The 24,902-nt window shown below is 45.1% G+C and overlaps 1 protein-coding gene across 5 annotated transcripts in view; it reads left to right on the top strand.

Moving 5' to 3' along the window:
* Window positions 1–13,742, top strand: part of LOC123771941 (trichohyalin) — an 83,794-nt gene extending 70,052 nt beyond the window's left edge. For 4 of the 5 annotated variants that reach the window (XM_069337760.1, XM_069337758.1, XM_069337759.1 and 1 more), the window contains 2 exons: window positions 11,837–11,893; window positions 13,311–13,742. In XM_069337760.1, the coding sequence (XP_069193861.1) occupies window positions 11,837–11,893; window positions 13,311–13,349 (96 nt within the window). In that variant the 3' untranslated portion in view covers window positions 13,350–13,742. The remainder of the gene's footprint in view (window positions 1–11,836; window positions 11,894–13,310) is intronic. The other variant, XR_011230822.1, reaches the window with a different exon arrangement.
* Window positions 13,743–24,902: the final 11,160 nt, after the last annotated feature.

Here is a 24,902-nt window from a genome sequence, read left to right as displayed (position 1 = left end):
CACAACCGCAGGATCCGGGCTTCCATTTCCGCGGTGAAACAGAGCCGGTTGGGCAGGGTGTCCCTTCATCTCTCTTCACCTAGCAGTCGTGAGTTACATCCGGGAGAACACCTGCTGCTGAGGCTGTTAAAAGAATAAACACCTGTTGCTGCGGGTGCCAGATGTCAGAACACCTGCAGGTGAAGCACAGAAGGGAGAACACCTGCAGGTGAAGCACAGAAGGGAGAACACCTGCAGGTGAAGCACAGAAGGGAGAACACCTGCAGGTGAAGCACAGAAGGGAGAACACCTGCAGGTGAAGCACAGAAGGGAGAACACCTGCAGGTGAAGCACAGAAGGGAGAACACCTGCTGGTGAAGCACAGAAGGGAGAACACCTGCTGCTGAAGCACAGAAGGGAGAACACCTGCTGGTGAAGCACAGAAGGGAGAACACCTGCAGGTGAAGCACAGAAGGGAGAACACCTGCAGGTGACAGAACCAAAGTGCAGAACACATATAGAACATAATAGTCTTGTTCAGCAAACAAAAACAGTGGAAGGTGTTAATGACCATTAACACCTGCAGTTATATTGAACACGACGAACACAGACAGCGGTTTTCAATGTTTTGAACACGATGAACAAGAACAACCCATTATAACACGAGAACATCAAAACCAAAAACCATCCACAGTTTTAACGAACGGCCCAATTACGTTAAAAAAGCGACGTATTGAGAGGATAGGTTGGATGATGACGTCAGTAGGCGTTCGTGGATCGTGTCTCGACTGTCCTCGGATCCTCCCTCGTAATGGTTCAGGGATAACAAGAACGCTTTGCGTCTCAATGTTGCCTCAGAGGGCCCTCGGTGGGGGGGGGGGAGAGAGAGGGAGAGAGAGAGAGAGAGAGAGAGAGAGAGAGAGAGAGAGAGAGAGAGAGAGAGAGAGAGAGAGAGAGAGAGAGAGAGAGAGAGAGAGAGAGAGACAGAGAGAGAGAGAGAGAGAGAGAGAGAGAGAGAGAGAGAGAGAGAGAGAGAGAGAGAGAGAGAGAGAGAGAGAGAGAGAGAGAGAGAGAGATAGAGAGAGAGAGAGAGAGAGAGAGAGAGAGAGAGAGAGAGAGACAGAGACAGAGAGAGAGAGAGAGAGAGAGAGAGAGAGAGAGAGAGAGAGAGAGAGAGACGAAGGAGGAAATGGAGCAGAACGGGAGAGAAAAATGAGAAAGATGAGAGATAGGTATGTGGAATAGGGAAGTAGACAAGAAATATTAATTCCTTGAAGAGAAAGGTAAGTCAGGAAGAAAGAGAAGGTATAACGCCTTCTATTCACTTCCTATTTCTCTTCCTCACTCTACTTTCCTCTCCTACTCTCTGCACTATCTCTCCCTCCTCCCCTTCTCCTTCTCCTTCACTCGGAAACGAATTACACAATAATTTCCACCTTTACCCTGGACTGTATAGGCCTATCACCATGGTATAGGCCTATCACCAGGGTATAGGCCTATCACCATGGCATAGGCCTATCACCAGGGTATAGGCCTATCACCAGGGTATAGGCCTATCACCAGGGTATAGGCCTATCACCATGGTATAGGCCTATCACCAGGGTATAGGCCTATCACCAGGGTATAGGCCTATCACCATGGTATAGGCCTATCACCATGGTATAGGCCTATCACCAGGGTATAGGCCTATCACCATGGCATAGGCCTATCACCAGGGTATAGGCCTATCACCAGGGTATAGGCCTATCACCATGGCATTGGTCTACCACCATGGCATAGGCCTATACCATGGTATAGGCCTATCACCAGGGTATAGGCCTATCACCATGGCATAGGCCTATCACCATGGCATTGGTCTACCACCATGGCATAGGCCTATACCATGGTATAGGCCTATCACCATGGTATTGGTCTACCACCATTTTCTTGAGGTTATCTTGAGATGATTTCGGGGCTTAGCGTCTCAGCGGCCCGGTCCTCGACCAGGCCTCCTTTTTGTTACACACCCCCAGGAAGCAGCCCGTAGCAGCTGTCTAACTCCCAGGTACCTATTTACTAGTAGGTGAACAGGTGCATCACCATGAAAGAAACTCTGCACATTTGTTTCCGCCTCCGCCAGGGATCGAACCAAGAACCTTAGGACTACGAATCCCGAGCGCTGTCCACTCAGCCGTCAGGCCCCATTGACACAGCATTGTCTATGTGTCACCCTGTGATGTTTGTGTCACAGAAATGACACAGGAGGAGCCGGTCGGCCGAGCGGACAGCACACTGGACTTATGATCCTGTGGTCCCGGGTTCGATCCCGGGCGCCGGCGAGAAACAATGGGCAGAGTTTCTTTCACCCTATGCCCCTGTTACCTAGCAGTAAAATAGGTACCTGGGTGTTAGTCAGCTGTCACGGGCTGCTTCCTGGGGGTGGAGGCCTGGTCAAGGACCGGGCCGCGGGGACACTAAAAAGCCCCGAAATCATCTTAAGATAACCTATCATGTCAAGATAACACACTGATCTGTATTTTCAATTACCATTACCATCGTTTCAGCATTAAAGTTACTTTAAGTCTAACTAGGTAGTTCACCAGTCTCCTCCTGTATTGACTACACATAAGCCTGTTATTTTGAGGTTATCTTGAGATGATTTCGGGGCTTTTAGTGTCCCCGCGGCCCGGTCCTCGACCAGGTCTCCACCCCAAGGAAGCAGCCCGTGACAGCTGACTAACACCCAGGTACCTATTTTACTGCTAGGTAACAGGGGCATAGGGTGAAAGAAACTCTGCCCATTGTTTCTCGCCGGCGCCCGGGATCGAACCCGGGACCACAGGATCACAAGTCCAGCGTGCTGTCCGCTCGGCCGACCGGCTCCACAATTTGATTCAGTGTGGCTCAGGTTTGATTCCCTCTTTGAGACATTTCACATTTCCCCAGACATTCATGGCTACTACTTCCCCTCCTCGTCTAATATGTCTATCTGTATGAAATAGTTTAAATCCATTTATCTGATATTCAGCTAATAGTTCTCTGTTTTATATATCCATCCATGTTTCGGTAAGTGCGATAATATCTATTGTTTCTGAGATAACAAGACCATTTAAATGGTTTATTTTCTTATAGACTCATCCCGTTCGTGTAATATACCTTAAGTGTATTGTTATTTTGTTATATAATACACCATAAGTGTATTGTTATTTTGAGGCCCTTCTCCTTCCCTGTTCCTTCGGCCATTTTTAACCCCCAACAACACATACTTTTACTGCCTCCTTAGCCATAACCTGGTTATCATGGTTATCACATGACATGATACCTAGTTATCATGGTTATCACTGACATGATGCTTAGCTGATACCTCTGCCTGTCCTCTCTCCTTAACACAACGGTCCTTAAACGGTGTACTAAAATACACAAGCCTAGCCTAGCCTAGCCTAGCCTAGCCTAGCCTAGCCTAGCCTAGCCTAGCCTAGCCTAGCCTAGCCTAGCCTACCGACCTAAGGACAGCAAACGTAATTGCCCTTGATCTCCTATGATTTATAGTACCACATTATTTATCCGTTGGGGATTTTGAAGGGGGAAAAACAGGAGAAATATGAACTGCAACAGGCAACACAGCCAGCACCCACAACAGTGGGAGCAAACAGGAGAAATGGCGCTAACAAAAACATGGATGATTGTAGAAAACAGGAAAAAACTATTTGCTAAATACAAAATAATTCATTTTTTCACGCTGATAGGTTAGACGAGCAGGGAGAGTATATATATATATATATATATATATATATATATATATATATATATATATATATATATATATATATATATATATATATATATATGTCGTACCTAGTAGCCAGAACACACTTCTCAGCCTACTATGCAAGGCCCGATTTGCCTAATAAGCCAAGTTTTCATGATATAATTGTTTTTCGACTACCTAACCTACCTAACCTAACCTAACCTAACTTTTTCGGCTACCTAACCGAACCTAACCTATAGAAATAGGTTAGGTTAGGTTAGGTAGGGTTGGTTAGGTTCGGTCATATATCTACGTTAATTTTAATTCCAATAACAAAAAATTGACCTCATACATAATGAAATGGGTAGCTTTATCATTTCATATGAAAAAAATTAGAGAAAATATATTAATTCAGGAAAACTTGGCTTATTAGGCAAATCGGGCCTTGAATAGTAGGCCAAAAAGTGAGTTCTGGCAACTAGGTACGACATATATATATATATATATATATATATATATATATATATAGCTCAGCACTGACCTCCACCCGTACATAAATCAAGGGGATATATACGAAACGTGGATGTAAATGTCTCGGAGCTCAGCCACGCTCGTTCATTGGCTTGACCTCCGCCTGCTAACATGTCTTGCTGAAGAGCAGGTATTTAGAGGGCTCAATATTGGTCTCCTCTATTGGTTCCTCTATGTCTCTGTCTGTCTGTCTGTCTGTCTGTCTGTCTGTCTGTCTGTCTGTCTGTCTGTCTCTCTCTCTCTCTCTCTCTCTCTCTCATATCAACATGAGGTGTAGTGGAGCCTGTGAGTGAGGAGCCTGCCTGGCGTATATGGGGTGATTATAGTGTGTGAGGAGCCTGCCTGGCGTATATGAGGTGATTATAGTGTGTGAGGAGCCTGCCTGGCGTATATGGGGGTGATTATAGAGTGTGAGGAGCCTGCCTGGCGTATATGGGGTGATTATAGTGTGAGGAGCCTGCCTGGCGTATATGGGCGTGATTATAGAGTGTGAGGAGCCTGCCTGGCGTATATGAGGGTGATTATAGAGTGTGAGGAGCCTGCCTGGCGTATATGAGGGTGATTATAGAGTGTGAGGAGCCTGCCTGTCGTATATGAGGGTGATTATAGAGTGTGAGGAGCCTGCCTGGCGTATATGAGGGTGATTATAGAGTGTGAGGAGCCTGCCTGGCGTATATGGGGGTGATTATAGTGAGTGAGGAGCCTGCCTGGCGTATATGAGGGTGATTATAGAGTGTGAGGAGCCTGCTTGGCGTATATGAGGGTGATTATAGAGTGTGAGGAGCCTGCCTGGCGTATATGGGGGTGATTATAGTGAGTGAGGAGCCTGCCTGGCGTATATGGGGTGATTATAGTGTGTGAGGAGCCTGCCTGGCGTATATGAGGTGATTATAGAGTGTGAGGAGCCTGCCTGGCGTATATGGAGTGATTATAGAGTGTGAGGAGCCTGCCTGGCGTATATGGGGTGATTATAGTGTGTGAGGAGCCTGCCTGGCGTATATGGGGGTGATTATAGAGTGTGAGGAGCCTGCCTGGCGTATATGAGGGTGATTATAGAGTGTGAGGAGCCTGCCTGGCGTATATGATGGTGATTATAGAGTGTGAGAAGCCTGCCTGGCGTATATGAGGGTGATTATAGAGTGTGAGGAGCCTGCCTGGCGTATATGAGGGTGATTATAGAGTGTGAGGAGCCTGCTTGGCGTATATGAGGGTGATTATAGAGTGTGAGGAGCCTGCCTGGCGTATATGAGGGTGAATATAGAGTGTGAGGAGCCTGCCTGTCGTATATGAGGGTGATTATAGAGTGTGAGGAGCCTGCCTGGCGTATATGAGGGTGATTAAAGAGTGTGAGGAGCCTGCCTGGCGTATATGGGGGTGATTATAGAGTGTGAGGAGCCTGCCTGGCGTATATGAGGGTGATTATAGAGTGTGAGGAGCCTGCCTGGCGTATATGGGGGTGATTATAGAGTGTGAGGAGCCTGCCTGGCGTATATGAGGGTGATTATAGTGAGTGAGGAGCCTGCCTGGCGTATATGGGTGATTATAGTGAGTGAGGAGCCTGCCTGGCGTATATGGGGTGATTATAGAGTGTGAGGAGCCTGCCTGGCGTATATGGGGGTGATTATAGTGTGTGAGGAGCCTGCCTGGCGTATATGGGGGTGATTATAGTGTGTGAGGAGCCTGCCTGGCGTATATGAGGTGATTATAGTGTGTGAGGAGCCTGCCTGGCGTATATGAGGTGATTATAGTGTGTGAGGAGCCTGCCTGGCTTACATGGGGGTGATTATAGTGAGTGAGGAGCCTGCCTGGCGTATATGGGGTGATTATAGTGTGTGAGGAGCCTGCCTGGCTTACATGGGGGTGATTATAGTGTGTGAGGAGCCTGCCTGGCGTATATGAGGTGATTATAGTGTGTGAGGAGCCTGCCTGGCTTATATGGGGGTGATTATAGTGTGTGAGGAGCCTGCCTGGCGTATATGAGGTGATTATAGAGTGTGAGGAGCCTGCCTGGCGTATATGAGGTGATTATAGTGTGTGAGGAGCCTGCCTGGCGTATATGGGGGTGATTATAGTGTGTGAGGAGCCTGCCTGGCGTATATGAGGGTGATTATAGTGTGTGAGGAGCCTGCCTGGCGTATATGAGGTGATTATAGAGTGTGAGGAGCCTGCCTGGCGTATATGAGGTGATTATAGAGTGTGAGGAGCCTGCCTGGCGTATATGGGGTGATTATAGAGTGTGAGGAGCCTGCCTGGCGTATATGAGGGTGATTATAGTGTGTGAGGAGCCTGCCTGGCGTATATGAGGTGATTATAGTGTGAGGAGCCTGCCTGGCGTATATGAGGTGATTATAGAGTGTGAGGAGCCTGCTTGGCGTATATGGAGTGATTATAGAGTGTGAGGAGCCTGCCTGGCGTATATGAGGGTGATTATAGAGTGTGAGGAGCCTGCCTGGCGTATATGAGGGTGATTATAGAGTGTGAGGAGCCTGCCTGGCGTATATGAGGGTGATTATAGAGTGTGAGGAGCCTGCCTGGCGTATATGAGGGTGATTATAGAGTGTGAGGAGCCTGCCTGGCGTATATGAGGGTGATTATAGAGTGTGAGGAGCCTGCCTGGCGTATATGAGGGTGATTATAGAGTGTGAGGAGCCTGCCTGGCGTATACGAGGGTGATTATAGAGTGTGAGGAGCCTGCCTGGCGTATATGGGTGATTATAGTGTGTGAGGAGCCTGCCTGGCGTATATGAGGTGATTATAGCGTGTGAGGAGCCTGCCTGGCGTATATGAGGTGATTATAGAGTGTGAGGAGCCTGCCTGGCGTATATGGAGTGATTATAGAGTGTGAGGAGCCTGCCTGGCGTATATGGAGTGATTATAGAGTGTGAGGAGCCTGCCTGGCGTATAGAGGCCGATGATAGTGACTTAGCTCCACTGAGGCGTCATATTCAGACCACCACTGCCATGACCTCATGTTCCCCCGACCAGAACGTGTTGCATAATATTAAACAAAACATCGATATCATATATACAAAGGCACTACGGGGCTCACCATAGCCCGTGCTACTTGGAACTTTTTGCTCCAGGTAGCGAATCTTTAACGACAATAACAACAACATCGATATTATGGTCTCTGAGGCTTGGCTAAGTGGTTTTATATACAAGATGCGATGAACTCTGCTCTTATAAGCGGGTCTCACTATACTATTTCTCATTTTCGGAAAAATGTGATTATTTTCGAACGGCATGTCTCTAATTTCGAACGGCATGTCTCTAAAAAAATGAATGCATAAGTATTCGTTGGATGCATGTTCGAACTGCATGTTTCGAACACACGAACACATTATTTGTCGAATATTTTAGTTCTTGTGAAATGCAATACTAATATTTGTTGAAAGATGTATAAATACACTAGGAGCTTTCCCATACACCTTGTATATGGTTTATTAGGACTTTCTCTTGTTTAAACCTCCTTTATGGTCTGGTCTTGCTACTTGTGCTTGGTTTTGTGATTGGACTTAAGGCCTATCAACCTCTGGAGGGTTATTAAGACCACCACAATACCTTACTGACCAACCAGCAAGTTTGGTGTTGGACTTAAGACCTATCAACCTCTGGAGGGTTATTAAGGCCACTACAATACCTTACTGACCAACCAGCAAGTTTGGTGTTGGACTTAAGACCTATCAACCTCTGGAGGGTTATTAAGACCACCACAATACCTTACTGACCAACCAGCAAGTTTGGTGTTGGACTTAAGACCTATCAACCTCTGGAGGGTTATTAAGGCCACCACAATACCTTACAGACCAACCAGCAAGTTTGGTGTTGGACTTAAGACCTATCAACCTCTGGAGGGTTATTAAGGCCACCACAATACCTTACTGACCAACCAGCAAGTTTGGTGTTGGACTTAAGACCTATCAATCTCTGGAGGGTTATTAAGACCACCACAATACCTTACTGACCAACCAGCAAGTTTGGTGTTGGACTTAAGACCTATCAACCTCTGAAGGATTATTAAGACCACCACAATACCTTACTGACCAACCAGCAAGTTTGGTGTTGGACTTAAGACCTATCAACCTCTGGAGGGTTATTAAGACCACCACAATACCTTACTGACCAACCAGCAAGTTTGGTGTTGGACTTAAGACCTATCAACCTCTGGAGGGTTATTAAGACCACCACAATACCTTACTGACCAACCAGCAAGTTTGGTGTTGGACTTAAGACCTATCAACCTCTGGAGGGTTATTAAGCAACCTGTCCTCCTAAAAAGAACGTCGCTTTTGGCCGTTTGCCCGTATGGCCGAATTTGGACGTAATTTGAAAATTAAAAAAAAATTAAAATAAATTTGGGATTTTTTTTTTCAACAACAGAAAGTTAAGGGTCCTCTGATAGGTTAGGTGGGCAGGAAATTCTCATAAAGTTTCAAAACGTTATGAAAAACGTGAATTTAAAGTGTCCTCTTATAACCTCTGCGCGAACGCCGGACGACTCAAACAGAAAACGGAACAGAACGTCACTTTTGTGAGTCGATTTCATTTCAAATTACGTCCAAATTTAGCCATATCGCGCATACGAGCCAAAAGTGACGTTCTTTTTAAGAGGACGGGTTGTATTAAGACCACCACAATACCTTACTGACCAACCAGCAAGTTTGGTGTTGGACTTAAGACCTATCAATCTCTGGAGGGTTATTAAGACCACCACAATACCTTACTGACCAACCAGCAAGTTTGGTGTTGGACTTAAGACCTATCAACCTCTGGAGGGTTATTAAGACCACCACAATACCTTACTGACCAACCAGCAAGTTTGGTGTTGGACTTAAGACCTATCAACCTCTGGAGGGTTATTAAGACCACCACAATACCTTACTGACCAACCAGCAAGTTTGGTGTTGGACTTAAGACCTATCAACCTCTGGAGGGTTATTAAGACCACCACAATACCTTACTGACCAACCAGCAAGTTTGGTGTTGGACTTAAGACCTATCAACCTATGGAGGGTTATTAAGACCACCACAATACCTTACTGACCAACCAGCAAGTTTGGTGTTGGACTTAAGACCTATCAACCTCTGGAGGGTTATTAAGACCACCACAATACCTTACTGACCAACCAGCAAGTTTGGTGTTGGACTTAAGACCTATCAATCTCTGGAGGGTTATTAAGACCACCACAATACCTTACTGACCAACCAGCAAGTTTGGTGTTGGACTTAAGACCTATCAACCTCTGGAGGGTTATTAAGACCACCACAATACCTTACTGACCAACCAGCAAGTTTGGTGTTGGACTTAAGACCTATCAACCTCTGGAGGGTTATTAAGACCACCACAATACCTTACTGACCAACCAGCAAGTTTGGTGTTGGACTTAAGACCTATCAACCTCTGGAGGGTTATTAAGACCACCACAATACCTTACTGACCAACCACCAAGTTTGGTTTTGGACTTAAGACCTATCAACCTCTGGAGGGTTATTAAGACCACCACAATACCTTAATGCAGATTTTTTATCTGCATTAAGAACAGATTTAGTAGTTGTAACATCATACACATGTCTGATAACAGCCGTAACATCATGCAGGTGTGCGATAAGAATCCAAACATCTTGCAGGTGTTTTATATAAACCAAAATAAACACAGTCTTAATTAAAGCTCTCCAAGGAGAAGCGTTACCAACATTTAATGAAATCTTTTTCAAGGAGAAATTATATGGTAAGAATAATAATATTATAATATAATATAATATAATATATAATAATAATAATTTATTTGTCGGGGGGACAGGCAGCCTGTGTATATTTATATTTAGGATTATATCGAGGTGTCCCCCAAGGTGGAAGTCTACTGACCCTTCCCAGGATGCAACCCCACAACTTTTATCTAACTCCTAGGTACCTATTTACTGTTAAGTGAACAGAGTCATAAGGTGCAAAGGAAACGTCCTCAACCATTTCTGTTCTGCCCGGGATACGAACCCGGGATTCCCGATTGTGAGTCGAGAGCAAAACCCAATTCTACTACCGATACAATTCCACAGCAAATATTCAACTCAACTTAGCCTAATTGCAACGTTCTAGTAACGTTTTTATTACGTTTTTTAAAACGTAAAACAGGCGTTATTGTGACGTCATGTGTTCGCTGGAGAAACATTTTGTGCACTTCTCTCTCTCATCACGCCCAACCACTTGGGCTGGACGGTAGAGCAACAATCTCGCGTCATGCAGGTCGGCGTTCAATCCCCGACCGTCCACAAGTGGTTGGGCACCATTCCTTCCCCCTGTCCCATCCCAAATCCTTATCCTGACCCCTTCCCAGTGCTATATAGTCGTAATGTCTTGGTGCTTTCCCCCCTCATAGTTCCCTTTCCTCCATTTCCTCTCATTACACAAGTCACGCTCATACAATAACAACAATACAATCACACAGTCATACAAAAACAATACAATCACACATACAATTACACAATACAATCACACAAAATAAACCAGTTTAATTTCCTCTTAACACCTTGCTATTAGATAAATCTATGTCAGTCAGCTTTATAGATAAGATAATTGAGTCGTGAAATTGGTCCATTTGGAAGAAATCTGACCAATTTAAAGCTGAGTAATAGGATACAGTGTCGTCTGGCGCAAGCCTTTTCCGCTCTTCTTTCATCAGTGTGTAAAAGTCTTATTTCGATGAAAAGTCCGCGAGAGCAACCAATTGCCAGCGAATTAGATAATTGGAAAACCCAAATAATCGGAAACCCATTTTCTGTGTCTATGGATAAAACTCTCCATTTTCTGTGTCTCTCTATGGGTAAAACTCTCCATTTTCTGTCTCGCTATGGGTAAAACTCTCCATTTTCTGTCTCTCGCTATGGGTAAAACTCTCCATTTTCTGTCTCTCGCTATGGGTAAAACTTTCCATTTTCTGTGTCTCCCTATGGGTAAAACTCTCCATTTTCTATGTCTCGCTATGGGTAAAACTTTCAATTTTCTGTGTCTCGCTATGGGTAAAACTCCATTTTCTGTCTCTCGCTATGGGTAAAACTCCATTTTCTATGTCTCGCTATGGGTAAAATTCTCCATTTTCTGTCTCTCGCTATGGGTAAAACTCTCCATTTTCTGTGTCTCGCTGTTGTAAAAGTCGCAATTTCTTGTGTTTGCCTCTTGTATAGATAGCACATTGGGGGATGGGGGGAGATAGCAAGGAAGGGAGGGGGAGATAGCAAGGTGCGAAGAGCAGATAGCAAGGTTGGGAGGGGGGGACGATAGCGAGGTGAGGAAGGTGGAGATATATATATACAATCCCTAGCAGAGGCATACAGGCGGGACCCAATAGCTGAAATTCAACCTCCAGCAGAGGGTAACAGGCGGGACCCAATAGCTGAAATACAACCCCTAGCAGAGGCATACAGGCGGGACCCAATAGCTGAAAGTCAACCTCCAGCAGAGGCATACAGGCGGGACCCAATAGCTGAAATTCAACCTCAAGCAGAGACATACAGGCGGGACCCAACAGCTGAAATTCAACCTGCAGCATGCATAAGAGAATCATTCCGGCCTAATATTAATATTTCTAACCCTGTATTTTGCAGGCCAAGTGGCAGGAAGCAGAGGAGAGAGCGGCCAAACTTGAGGAGCTGTTGAAGGAGGTGAGTGTTTGTGCTGCGTAGAGATTGAGAGTGAGTGAGAGTGAGGGAATCACAGTGAGAGTGAGAGGAAGAGAATCAAAGTGAGAGGAAGAGAATCAAAGTGAGAGGAAGAGAATCAAAGTGAGAGGAAGAGAATCAGAGTGAGAGTGAGTAAATCGGAATGAGCAAATGAGTCAGTGAAAGTGAGTGAATCAGAGTGAACACATTTACCGATGAAGAGTAACCGAGAAAGAGTTCAAGGCAAAATTGACATGGAGACAAACCATAATATAAATTAATAATATAAAAAGACAGACCACAATATAAATTAATAAATCAGTAACAAACTTTTATTAATGAATAAACGAACACTAAACTGAATGAATTAATACATCAATCAATAAATGAATGAATAACATGACATACAATCAACTAAATAAACGGTTGATTGCAACCCATCATGAAAACAAAGAGCCTTTGGGTTCACAATGTATAACTAAAAAAAAAAATTGAAAGTACCAATTTACGAAACCTGTACATCTTTACCCCACAGTTTAAGAGCCCCAAAGCACTACGAGGTTGTTAATAACAATATATAACCTTGGGTTGTAAACTTCCAAGCTCGTAAACTGTTTAATGCATACAGAATATGCTGCCATGCTCGAGGAAAGATGTACAGGTTTCGTAAGTGGACAGGTAAATGTTTGATGAATTTTAGTCCGCATGGTAGCCAAATGGTCGTTAACCTGGCAGCCGCTGCTTCCTCATACCCGTTCCCTGGGTAAACGACATTGATGTAACACTAAATCATTATTAATTCAACACCTATTAAACGTTGATGAACCATTGATACAACGTTGGCTAAACATTGACCACAAACGTTGGTTAAACATTGACCCCAAATGTTGGTTAAACATTAATCAAACGTTGGTGAAATGTTAATCCAACGTTAATAACGTTCATTCAACGTCGAACCAGGACCAATTCCAGCGTCGTTGGAACCTGTCCTCTTAAAAATAACGTCACTTTTGGCCGTTTACTCGTATGGCCGAAAGTGGACATAATTTGAAATGAAAATAAATTGGGGATTTTTTTTAACAACAGTAAGTTAAGGGTCCTCTGATAGGTTAAGTAGGTAGGAAATTCTCATAAAGTTTCAAAACGTTATGAAAAACGTTAATTGAAAGTTTCCTCTTCTAACCTTACCGAGTAAGCCGGACGACTCAAACAGAAAGGGACAGTACGTCACTTTTGTGAGTCGATTTCATTTCAAATTACGTCCAAATTTGGCCATAGCGCGCATACCAGCGAAAAGTGACGTTATTTTTAAGATGACGGGTTGTACACTTAGATGTACATACGTCATGCTGAGATATACAGACAAACTCGCATACACTTTTGTTTTTCTCTCACCTCTCAGTTATCTCTCCCTCCCTAGGACCAAGATGCTGAGACCGAAGAGGAATCGGAAAGATAAGATTAGCTTCTGAGCACGTGGGATACCTCCAGCATCATTTTCCCGAGAACGTCGTGTCAAACGTCAAGAGGATGTCGTAGAACGTCGGGTCAAACGTCAAGAGAACGTTATACCACCGTCGAGAGACGTCTCAACGTCAAGTCAATTGATAATGCTTATCTCTATAGCTCCGAGGTGCTCCCAGCGATATGTTTACTAATTGTATTTTAGCTCCTATTGTATATCTATATATGATATATCACTATATCACCCTTGATATATTGATCCCCTTTGCTCCAGTGGCCATACTATCCGAAAACAACGTCAAATCTACGTTGAGTCAACGTCGATAACGTTGAATTCGAGCTCCAAACAACGCTACTCTTGGGTATTATGCCCACGGGAATTATTGTGGCTTTTTCTCACAATTCATAGGTTTGGGCACGACTGTTGACATCATCTCACTGTTAATTGAATTAATGGTTTATTGCTTATTAACTAATTGTTTAGTTTAATAAGTTTAGTTATATATATATATATATATATATATATATATATATATATATATATATATATATATATATATATATATATATGTATCATTATATATGTATCATATATATTATATATATACCATATATGTATCATTATATATATATATATATATATATATATATATATATATATATATATATATATATATATATATATATATATATTATATTTTTTTTAAGATGTTCAGAAACTATGAATTAAGGAAATATGGCCTGTTAACTAATTTTGGTTTATAAAAGATGACTCCCTCTATGTGTGCATATATATATATATATGTATGTATATATATATATAAATATATATATATATATATATATATATATATATATATATATATATATATATATATATATATATTGTGTATACTTCTTGTGCAGCAGGCGTTTCTTTAAGCATATTTGTTTAAATATGACCGCATTTGCTACGTTTTTTTTTTATCTTACATTGTAAGCTGTGTAAGCATTTATCTCTGATAGCAGCATGTGTTATGTATACAACACTCACTAGGAACATGTTAGAAGATAATGCAACAATCCTGGACTCTACCACTGACCAAAGAAGATTGCAAATCCTGGAAGCTATAATTATAAGAGAAAAAAGACCCACTGTAAATATACAGAACAATAACTTGGCTACCTTGCCGACACTCAGACCTAGACCTCACCAAACATCACCGGATAACGATATCTTTATATAGTTAAAAAATTAAGTCTAATACGGGCTCACCATAGGCCGTGCTACTTGGAACTTTTGTTCTAAGTAGAGGAATCGATATCAACAACAATCTACGGGGTTCTCCCCACCCATGGAGAGTTTCACGCTACGCCTTACCCATTGTTTAGTCCTTTTCCCTTATTCCTACCTTATTCCCCTATTCCTTTCCTTATCTTTGATTGCCCCCAATATTTCTTCGACCTTTCACCTTACCCCAACACAACCTTCCCCCTTCCACATGTGTATTTAACCCACAGTGCACCTCATGTATTTCCTTACGGGCTCGCCATAGCCCGTGCTACATGGACATTTCGTTCTGAGTAGCTAAATCTGAAACAACAACAACATATGTATTCATTTTTTACCCGAAAATGTTCTAGAGTGGGACGAAACATTGTAGAAAATAAATCCTTTAACAATTACTAGAGTTTTTTTACCATGAACTTTGGTAGCTTGATTGTTCTTGTTAATAGTGACTAAGAAAATAGACCGTAGAAAGCTTACACTATAAGATCAACAGCGTAATGCGGTCATACTTATTATATATATATATATATATATATATATATATATATATATATATATATATATATATATATATATATATATATATATATATAAATGTGTGTGTTTGTGTCTGTGTATGGTAAGGTGAGATGCTCTATTTGTGATTTTTTATGTAAATTGCAGTTATTTAGTGTAGATTTTATCTACAACTTGAACAGTCATTTTGAGGATAGTCAGGAACAAATGTGTAAATCTTTTATCAATGTGTCTGATATAAATCTACCAGCTATAAATTTATATGTTGTTAGTCTATCTGCTATCTATCTACCTACTAACTGGCAGCTTCATGACTATATCAGCACCAAAAAAAAAAAATTCATGTACCATTGAGCTCTTGAGTATAATAATATATTATATAATATAACCCATTAAATAATGAGCCTCTATAATAGATATAAAACAATTATAATTTGTTTTTTTTCACTGAAGAAGGTTGTGTTCCTATGGCATGTTATTAAACTTTGATAAATACCATTTTTAACTTGTGTTTTAATTGTTCATTATTCACTTATTGCGATTTTGTTTTATAAGAGAGGGGGAGGGGGGGGGTGATATAGCTTCACACGGCAAGTCTGGCGGGTGATATATATATATACGACATATATGGAGGGTCATGTACCATTATATGTGATGTACTGTGGTTGATATCCCCATATACGACATATATGGAGAGTCATGTACCATTATATGTGATGTACTGTGGTTGATATCCCCATATACGACATATATGGAGAGTCATGTACCATTATATGTGATGTACTGTGGTTGATATCCCCATATACGACATATATGGAGAGTCATGTACCATTATATGTGATGTACTGTGGTTGATATCCCCATATACGACATATATGGAGGGTCATGTATCATTATATGTGATGTACTGTGGTTGATATCCCCATATACGACATATATGGAGGGTCATGTACCGTTATATGTGATGTACTGTGGTTGATATCCCCATATACGACATATATGGAGGGTCATGTACCATTATATGTGATGTACTGTGGCTGATATACCCTTATACGCCATATATGGAGGGTCATGTATCATTATACGTGATATATGGAAGTTGATATACCCACTTTATATAGTGTCTGGAGGTTAACATACTCATATAAGTCATATCTGGCGTGCTATATATCTTGAGGTTATCTTGAGATGATTTCGGGGCTTTTTAGTGTCCCCGCGGCCCGGTCCTCGACCAGGCCTCCACCCCCAGGAAGCAGCCCGTGACAGCTGACTAACTCCCAGGTACCTATTTACTGCTAGGTAACAGGGGCATTCAGGGTGAAAGAAACTTTGCCCATTTGTTTCTGCCTCGTGCGGGAATCGAACCCGCGCCACAGAATTACGAGTCCGGCGCGCTATCCACCAGGCTACGAGGCCCCTGGACTTATATATAGCTCATATACGTCACGTATACCACAAAATATACTCTAGCTCATAAGATGACATGATATCATACTCTCTAGCTCATAAGATGACACGCTATCATACTCTCTAGCTCATAAAATGACGCACTATCATACTCTCTACCACATAAGATGACACGATATCACACTCTACCACATAAGATGACACGATATCATACTCTCTAGCTCACGTCTACACAAACTCAAAACAGACATATTCCACCATGGAAAGGCGTGAGTTGAAGATAACATCTCATAAAAATATACCTCACTACACTGGAGGAAAAGGGGGCTAGGAGAGGACATGTCAACAACATACAAAATATCAAGTTAAAAGAACAAAGCGAACTGCAAGCGATATTCGATGTAATTACGAGAAGGTACTAAATTAGAATGACTAAGCAGCACCTGGAAGGTATACGAGGACAAGGAGCTGGGGTATGAGGACAAGGAGCTGGGGTATGAGGACAAGGATCTGGGATATGAGGACACGGAGCTGGGGGTATGAGGACAAGGAGCTGGGGTATGAGGACAAGGATCTGGGATATGAGGACACGGAGCTGGGGGTATGAGGACAAGGAGCTGGGGTATGAGGACAAGGATCTGGGATATGAGGACACGGAGCTGGGGGTATGAGGACAAGGAGCTGGGGTATGAGGACAAGGATCTGGGATATGAGGACACGGAGCTGGGGGTATGAGGACAAGGAGCTGGGGTATGAGGACAAGGAGCTGGGGTATGAGGACAAGGAGCTGGGATATGAGGACACGGAGCTGGGGGTATGAGGACAAGGAGCTGGGGTATGAGGACAAGGAGCTGGGGTATGAGAACAAGGAGCTGGGATATGAGGACAAGGAGCTGGGATATGAGGACACGGAGCTGGGGGTATGAGGACAAGGAGCTGGGGTATGAGGACAAGGAGCTGGGGTATGAGAACAAGGAGCTGGGATATGAGGACAAGGATCTGGGATATGAGGACAAGGAGCTGGGGGTATGAGGACAAGGAGCTGGGATATGAGGACAAGGAGCTGGGGGTATGAGGACAAGGAGCTGGGGTATGAGGACAAGCAGCTGGGATATGAGGACAAGGAGCTGGGATATGAGGACACGGAGCTGGGGGTATGAGGACAAGGAGCTGGGGTATGAGGACAAGGAGCTGGGGTATGAGAACAAGGAGCTGGGATATGAGGACAAGGAGCTGGGATATGAGGACAAGGAGCTGGGGTATGAGGACAAGGAGCTGGTATATGAGGACAAGGAGCTGGGGTATGAGGACAAGGAGCTGGGGTATGAGAACAAGGAGCTGGGACATGAGGACAAGGAGCTGGGATATGAGGACAAGGAGCTGGGGTATGAGGACAAGGAGCTGGGATATGAGGACAAGGAGCTGGGGTATGAGGACAAGGAGCTGGGGTATGAGGACAAGGAGCTGGGGTATGAGGACAAGGAGCTGGTATATGAGGACAAGGAGCTGGGATATGAGGACAAGGAGCTGGGGTATGAGGACAAGGAGCTGGGGTATGAGGACAAGGAGCTGGGATATGAGGACAAGGAGCTGGGATATGAGGACACGGAGCTGGGGGTATGAGGACAAGGAGCTGGGGTATGAGGACAAGGAGCTGGGGTATGAGAACAAGGAGCTGGGATATGAGGACAAGGAGCTGGGATATGAGGACAAGGAGCTGGGGTATGAGGACAAGGAGCTGGTATATGAGGACAAGGAGCTGGGGTATGAGGACAAGGAGCTGGGGTATGAGAACAAGGAGCTGGGATATGAGGACAAGGAGCTGGGATATGAGGACAAGGAGCTGGGGTATGAGGACAAGGAGCTGGGATATGAGGACAAGGAGCTGGGATATGAGGACAAGGAGCTGGGGTATGAGGACAAGGAGCTGGGGTATGAGGACAAGGAGCTGGGGTATGAGGACAAGGAGCTGAGGTATGAGGACACGGAGTTGGGGTATGAGGACAAGGAGCTGGGGTATGAGGACAAGAAGCTGGGGTATGAGGACAAGGAGCTGGGGTATGAGGACAAGGAGCTGGGGTATGAGGACAAGGAGCTGGGATATGAGGACAAGGAGCTGGGGTATGAGGACAAGGAGCTGGGGTATGAGGACAAGGAGCTGAGGTATGAGGACACGGAGTTGGGGTATGAGGACAAGGAGTTGGGGTATGAGGACAAGGAGCTGGGGTATGAGGACAAGGAGTTGGGGTATGAGGACAAGGAGCTGGAGTATGAGGCCACGGAGCTGGGGTATGAGGACAAGGAGCTGGGATATGAGGACAAGGAGCTGGGATATGATGATAAGGAGCTGGGGTATGAGGACAAGGAGCTGGGGGTATGAGGACAAGGAGCTGGGGTATGAGGACAAGGAGCTGGGATATGAGGACAAGGAGCTGGGGTATGAGGACAAGGAGCTGGTATATGAGGACAAGGAGCTGGGATATGAGGACAAGGAGCTGGGGTATGAGGACAAGGAGCTGGTATATGAGGACAAGGAGCTGGGATATGAGGACAAGGAGCTGGGGTATGAGGACAAGGAGCTGGGATATGAGGACAAGGAGCTGGGATATGAGGACAAGGAGCTGGGGTATGAGGACAAGGAGCTGGTATATGAGGACAAGGAGCTGGGATATGAGGACAAGGAGCTGGGGTATGAGGACAAGGAGCTGGGGTATGAGGACAAGGAGCTGGGATATGAGGACAAGGAGCTGGGATATGAGGACACGGAGCTGGGGGTATGAGGACAAGGAGCTGGGGTATGAGGACAAGGAGCTGGGGTATGAGAACAAGGAGCTGGGATATGAGGACAAGGAGCTGGGATATGAGGACAAGGAGCTGGGGTATGAGGACAAGGAGCTGGTATATGAGGACAAGGAGCTGGGGTATGAGGACAAGGAGCTGGGGTATGAGAACAAGGAGCTGGGACATGAGGACAAGGAGCTGGGATATGAGGACAAGGAGCTGGGGTATGAGGACAAGGAGCTGGGATATGAGGACAAGGAGCTGGGGTATGAGGACAAGGAGCTGGGGTATGAGGACAAGGAGCTGGGGTATGAGGACAAGGAGCTGGTATATGAGGACAAGGAGCTGGGATATGAGGACAAGGAGCTGGGGTATGAGGACAAGGAGCTGGGGTATGAGGACAAGGAGCTGGGATATGAGGACAAGGAGCTGGGATATGAGGACACGGAGCTGGGGGTATGAGGACAAGGAGCTGGGGTATGAGGACAAGGAGCTGGGGTATGAGAACAAGGAGCTGGGATATGAGGACAAGGAGCTGGGATATGAGGACAAGGAGCTGGGGTATGAGGACAAGGAGCTGGTATATGAGGACAAGGAGCTGGGGTATGAGGACAAGGAGCTGGGGTATGAGAACAAGGAGCTGGGATATGAGGACAAGGAGCTGGGATATGAGGACAAGGAGCTGGGGTATGAGGACAAGGAGCTGGGATATGAGGACAAGGAGCTGGGGTATGAGGACAAGGAGCTGGGGTATGAGGACAAGGAGCTGGGGTATGAGGACAAGGAGCTGGGGTATGAGGACAAGGAGCTGAGGTATGAGGACACGGAGTTGGGGTATGAGGACAAGGAGCTGGGGTATGAGGACAAGAAGCTGGGGTATGAGGACAAGGAGCTGGGGTATGAGGACAAGGAGCTGGGGTATGAAGACAAGGAGCTGGGATATGAGGACAAGGAGCTGGGGTATGAGGACAAGGAGCTGGGGTATGAGGACAAGGAGCTGAGGTATGAGGACACGGAGTTGGGGTATGAGGACAAGGAGCTGGGGTATGAGGACAAGGAGTTGGGGTATGAGGACAAGGAGCTGGAGTATGAGGCCACGGAGCTGGGGTATGAGGACAAGGAGCTGGGATATGAGGACAAGGAGCTGGGATATGATGATAAGGAGCTGGGGTATGAGGACAAGGAGCTGGGGGTATGAGGACAAGGAGCTGGGGTATGAGGACAAGGAGCTGGGATATGAGGACAAGGAGCTGGGCTATGAGGACAAGGAGCTGGGATATGAGGACAAGGAGCTGGGATATGAGGACAAGGAGCTGGGGTATGAGGACAAGGAGCTGGGGTATGAGGAAAGAAGATAATGAACACTGCCCAACCACTTGAACCATCGGATGCAGCCGGGAACAGCTGTCTAACTACCAAGCACCTATTTACTGCAAGGTGAACAGATGTATCAGATGCAGATGTTTCTGCCTAGGCCGGGAGTCGAAGCCTATGATCTACGACTCTCAAGCGCCTTTCACTATGTAGTTACCTAAGTGTAATTACCTAAGTGTAGTTACAGGATGAGAACCACGCTCGTGGTGTCCCGTCTTCCCAGCACTCTTTGTCGTATAACGCTTTGAAACACTGACGGTCTTGGCCTCCACCACCTTCTCACTTGTTCCAACCGTCTAACACTTTGAACAAGAAAACTTTCTAATATATTTTCCGCACCTTTGTTTCCTTAGCTTGAATCTGTGTCCTCTTGTTCTTCAAGTTGCTGGTTCCAGGAATTCCTCAATGTCAATTTGGTCGATTCTTGTTAGTATTTTGTAAGTGGTGATCATATCACCTTTTTTTATTCGACTAGTTTTGGCATGTTTAATGCTTCTAGTCTCTCCTCGTAACTGTGTACTCACCTAGTTGTGCTTGCGGGGGATGCGCTCTGACTCTTTGGTCCCGCCTCTCAACCGTCAATCAACAGGTGTACAGGTTCCTGAGCCTACTGGGCTCTATCATATCTACTCTTGAAACTGTGTATGGAGTCAGCCTCCAGCCTCTATCAACATCAGAGGCCCGAGACTGTTCAACAAGCTTCCACTACACATAAGGGGCATAACTGGCCGACCCCTCACAGTGTTCAAGAGAGAACTATCAACATCAGAGGCCCGAGAGTGTTCAACACGCTTTCACTACACATAAGGGGCATAACTGGCCGACCCCTCACAGTGTTCAAGAGAGAACTATCAACATCAGAGGCCCGAGACTGTTCAACACGCTTCCACTACACATAAGGGGCATAACTGGCCGACCCCTCACAGTGTTCAAGAGAGAACTGGATAAGCACCTCCAAAGGATACCTGATCAACCAGGCTGTGACTCATACGTCAGGCTGCGAGCAGCCGCGTCTAACAGCCTGGTTAATCAGTCCAGCAAGCAGGAGGCCTGGTCGACGACCGGGCCGCGGGGACACTAAGCCCCGGAAGCACCTCAAGGTAACCTCAAGGTAGGTAACCACCACATCACTGCCTAATGCATTCCATTTTTCAACCACTCTGACATTAAAAAAGTTCTTTCTAATATCTCTGTGGCTCATTTGGGCACTCAGTTTCCACCTGTGTCCCCTAGTGCGTGTGCCCCTTGTGTTAAACAGCTTGTCTTTATCTACCCTGTCGATTCCCTTCAGAATCTTGAATGTGATGATCATGTCTCCCCTAACTCTTCTGTCTTCCAACGAAGTGAGGTTTAATTCCCGTAGTCTCTCCTCGTAGCTCATACCTCTCAGCTGGGGTACTAGTCTGGTGGCAAACCTTTGAACCTTTTCCATTTTAGTCTTATGCTTGACTAGATATGGACTCCATGCTGGAGCCGCATACTCCAGGATTGGTCTGACATATGTGGTATATAATGTTCTGAAAGATTCCTTACACAAGTTTCTAAAGGCCGTTCTTATGTTAGCCAACCTGGCATATGCTGCTGATGTTATCCTCTTGATATGAGCTTCAAGAGACAGGTCTGGCGTGATATCAACCCCCAAGTCTTTCTCTCTCTGACTCCTGACTTTATTTCGTCTCCCAAATGATACTTTGTATCTGGCCTCCTGCTTCCTACCCCTATCTTCATTACATTACATTTGCTTGGGTTAAACTCTAACAACCATTTATTCGACCATTCCTGCAGCTTGTCCAGGTCTTCTTGAAGCCTCAAGCTGTCCAAGTGGGTGATATCACACCGAAACTCTCTCTCTCCCGAGGCTCACATCAGACGGATAACATCAGCTGCATATGCAAGAATAGCCAGCATAAGGAACCACCTTTAGCAATCTGAATAGTCATTTAGGACCCTGTATCTAACATCCGTCAGACCAGTTTTGAAATATGCAGCTCCAGCGTTGAATGCTTATTTTGTTAAACACAAAACGAAGTTGTAGAAAGTAAAGTGGAAATAATAAAGGACTCTGGAGATGCCCTATGGAACAACACGAGGCAGCTCCGCTTGGCCAATAGGAGAAGCTCCTATTGGACCATGCGAGGCAACTTCTATTCATTCCCGTCCAAACTCATTCATATATAACACACAAAGATCACACTAACGTGATGCATCAAATGAACAAATCAACAAGGGCCGTGCCGAGGATTCGAACCTGCGTCCGGAAGCATCCCAGTCGATTAAGGCAGTGTCTGGGATGCTCCCGGACGCAGGTTCGAATCCTCGTCACGGCCCTTGTGGATTTGTTCATTCATATATAACCTACGCTTGAAACACTAGCAGTCTCACTTCTATTATTATTGTCCGGTAGTCTGTTCTATATATCAATAATCCTATTTCCAAACCAGTATTTACCCCAGGTCTTTCCTAAATCTACACATATCCAATTTATATCCATTGTTTCGTGTTTGAGTTGATATGTTTAATGCTTTATTTGTATTGTCTTTGTTAAACACTTTTCTCATGTTCTCCTGCATCATGTTCTCCTCATGTTCTCCTCATGTTCTATCCTTTCCTTCCCCCCCCCTACCTCACCCGGACATAGATCCTATGCCCTGAGGACATAGGATCTACACCCATACATCCTACACCCTACACCCATCCTATACTATCACCTCACCTTCTGTGGTTGAGTGTTCAATAAACCCTTGAACTATATGTTTAACACATCACTAACCCTGTCCATGGAGGACAGAAGAAATTGTATATATGCTGGTTAGCATTGTAACTGTCTGGCCACGTCTGTGGTAGAAAATAATAATAATAAAAACCATGCTCTGAGATGCACCCCCCCCCCATGCTCTCATAATTGTTGGAGACACTTCTAGTGTGATATAACCACCCCCACTCCCCCTTCCCCCCCCTTCACTCTTTCTCACCCCAACTCCCCCTCCCCCCCTTTCTCACCCCCACTCCCCCTCCCTCCCCCTTTCTCACCCCCACTCCCCCATAACTTCTTTACTGTCATGACATAATTACCTCCCCCCCCATGCCACCCAGGCCTGCCATTCTTCACAGGCTCCCCACACTAATGGGTGGCCACCCAAACAACCCCATTCCACCCCCGAAGGTAGATGGCATAATGTGGATGTCATCAAGATGGTATAACTACTCTTTTTGTTAGCGGCCCCTCGGGCTAGAGTGATCCACCGCCACACCTGCCCCACTCTCACACCAGCTGGGGAATTATCTTCATATTGGTGATGGTCTGAAAACATGTTACAATTACACTAATAGTTTACTTGTAAACTGACCACTGAATATAACGTTTATCCTTGTTATAATGTTTCTATGATGTGTCAGAATGTTCTTACAACTTCTTATATTGGTTGTTACACTCGTTATAGAAGGTGTTAAACCTTCTTCGAATGTTGTAGCAACGTGGTAGTTTAGTCGTGTATATGGCCGTTCCTATCAACGGTATAGGTTAAGTAATAATTGTTATTAAGAAGCAATAAGATGCTTATCGTAACATACTAAGAAGGTTAGGTGAGGTCGGTGTTTTCTATGAAGCTTTTAAAGGTAAACTAAAATATTCACAATCAATTAGTATGTCACATATGCACTTATTAAATAAGCCAATATTGACAGTAAGCAAGTGCGAGAACGGGTTGCTTATACCGCAAACCCTTCTCCTGCCTCAGAGTCCTACCCCATACCCCGTTCCCCTGCCCCTGAGTCCTACCCCCCCATACCCCCTTCCCTTTCACCTATCTAGGGCACGCAGGTGACTGCCATAACTCTCCCCGACAAGTGCCCATAGACAATGGGGTCGTGGTCACAAGGGCGGGCGCCCTCTGGTCTAGTTCTCCAGCAGGTATTGGACCATTGTCTCCACAACAATAGCTGCTAAGGTGAGGTGTTGTGGTGGTGGGAGAGGGGGGGAGGGAGATGGGGGTGAAGGGGGGGGATGGGGTAGATGCAGGGAGATGAGAAGAGATGGGGAGATGCAGAGAGATGGAGGGAGAGGAGGGGAAGGAGGAAGATGAAGGGAGATGGGGGGATGGGGGGAGATGGGGGGATGGGGGGAGATGGGGAGATAGGGGAGGGTGATGCAGGGGAGAGAAGATAAGGGGGATGGGGAGCAGAGAAGACACATGGAGAGAG

Source organism: Procambarus clarkii, chromosome 38 (genome assembly GCF_040958095.1).
Source record: "Procambarus clarkii isolate CNS0578487 chromosome 38, FALCON_Pclarkii_2.0, whole genome shotgun sequence".
NCBI classification, from domain to species: Eukaryota; Metazoa; Arthropoda; class Malacostraca; order Decapoda; family Cambaridae; genus Procambarus; species Procambarus clarkii.
This window is presented reverse-complemented; position numbering and strand designations above follow the sequence as displayed.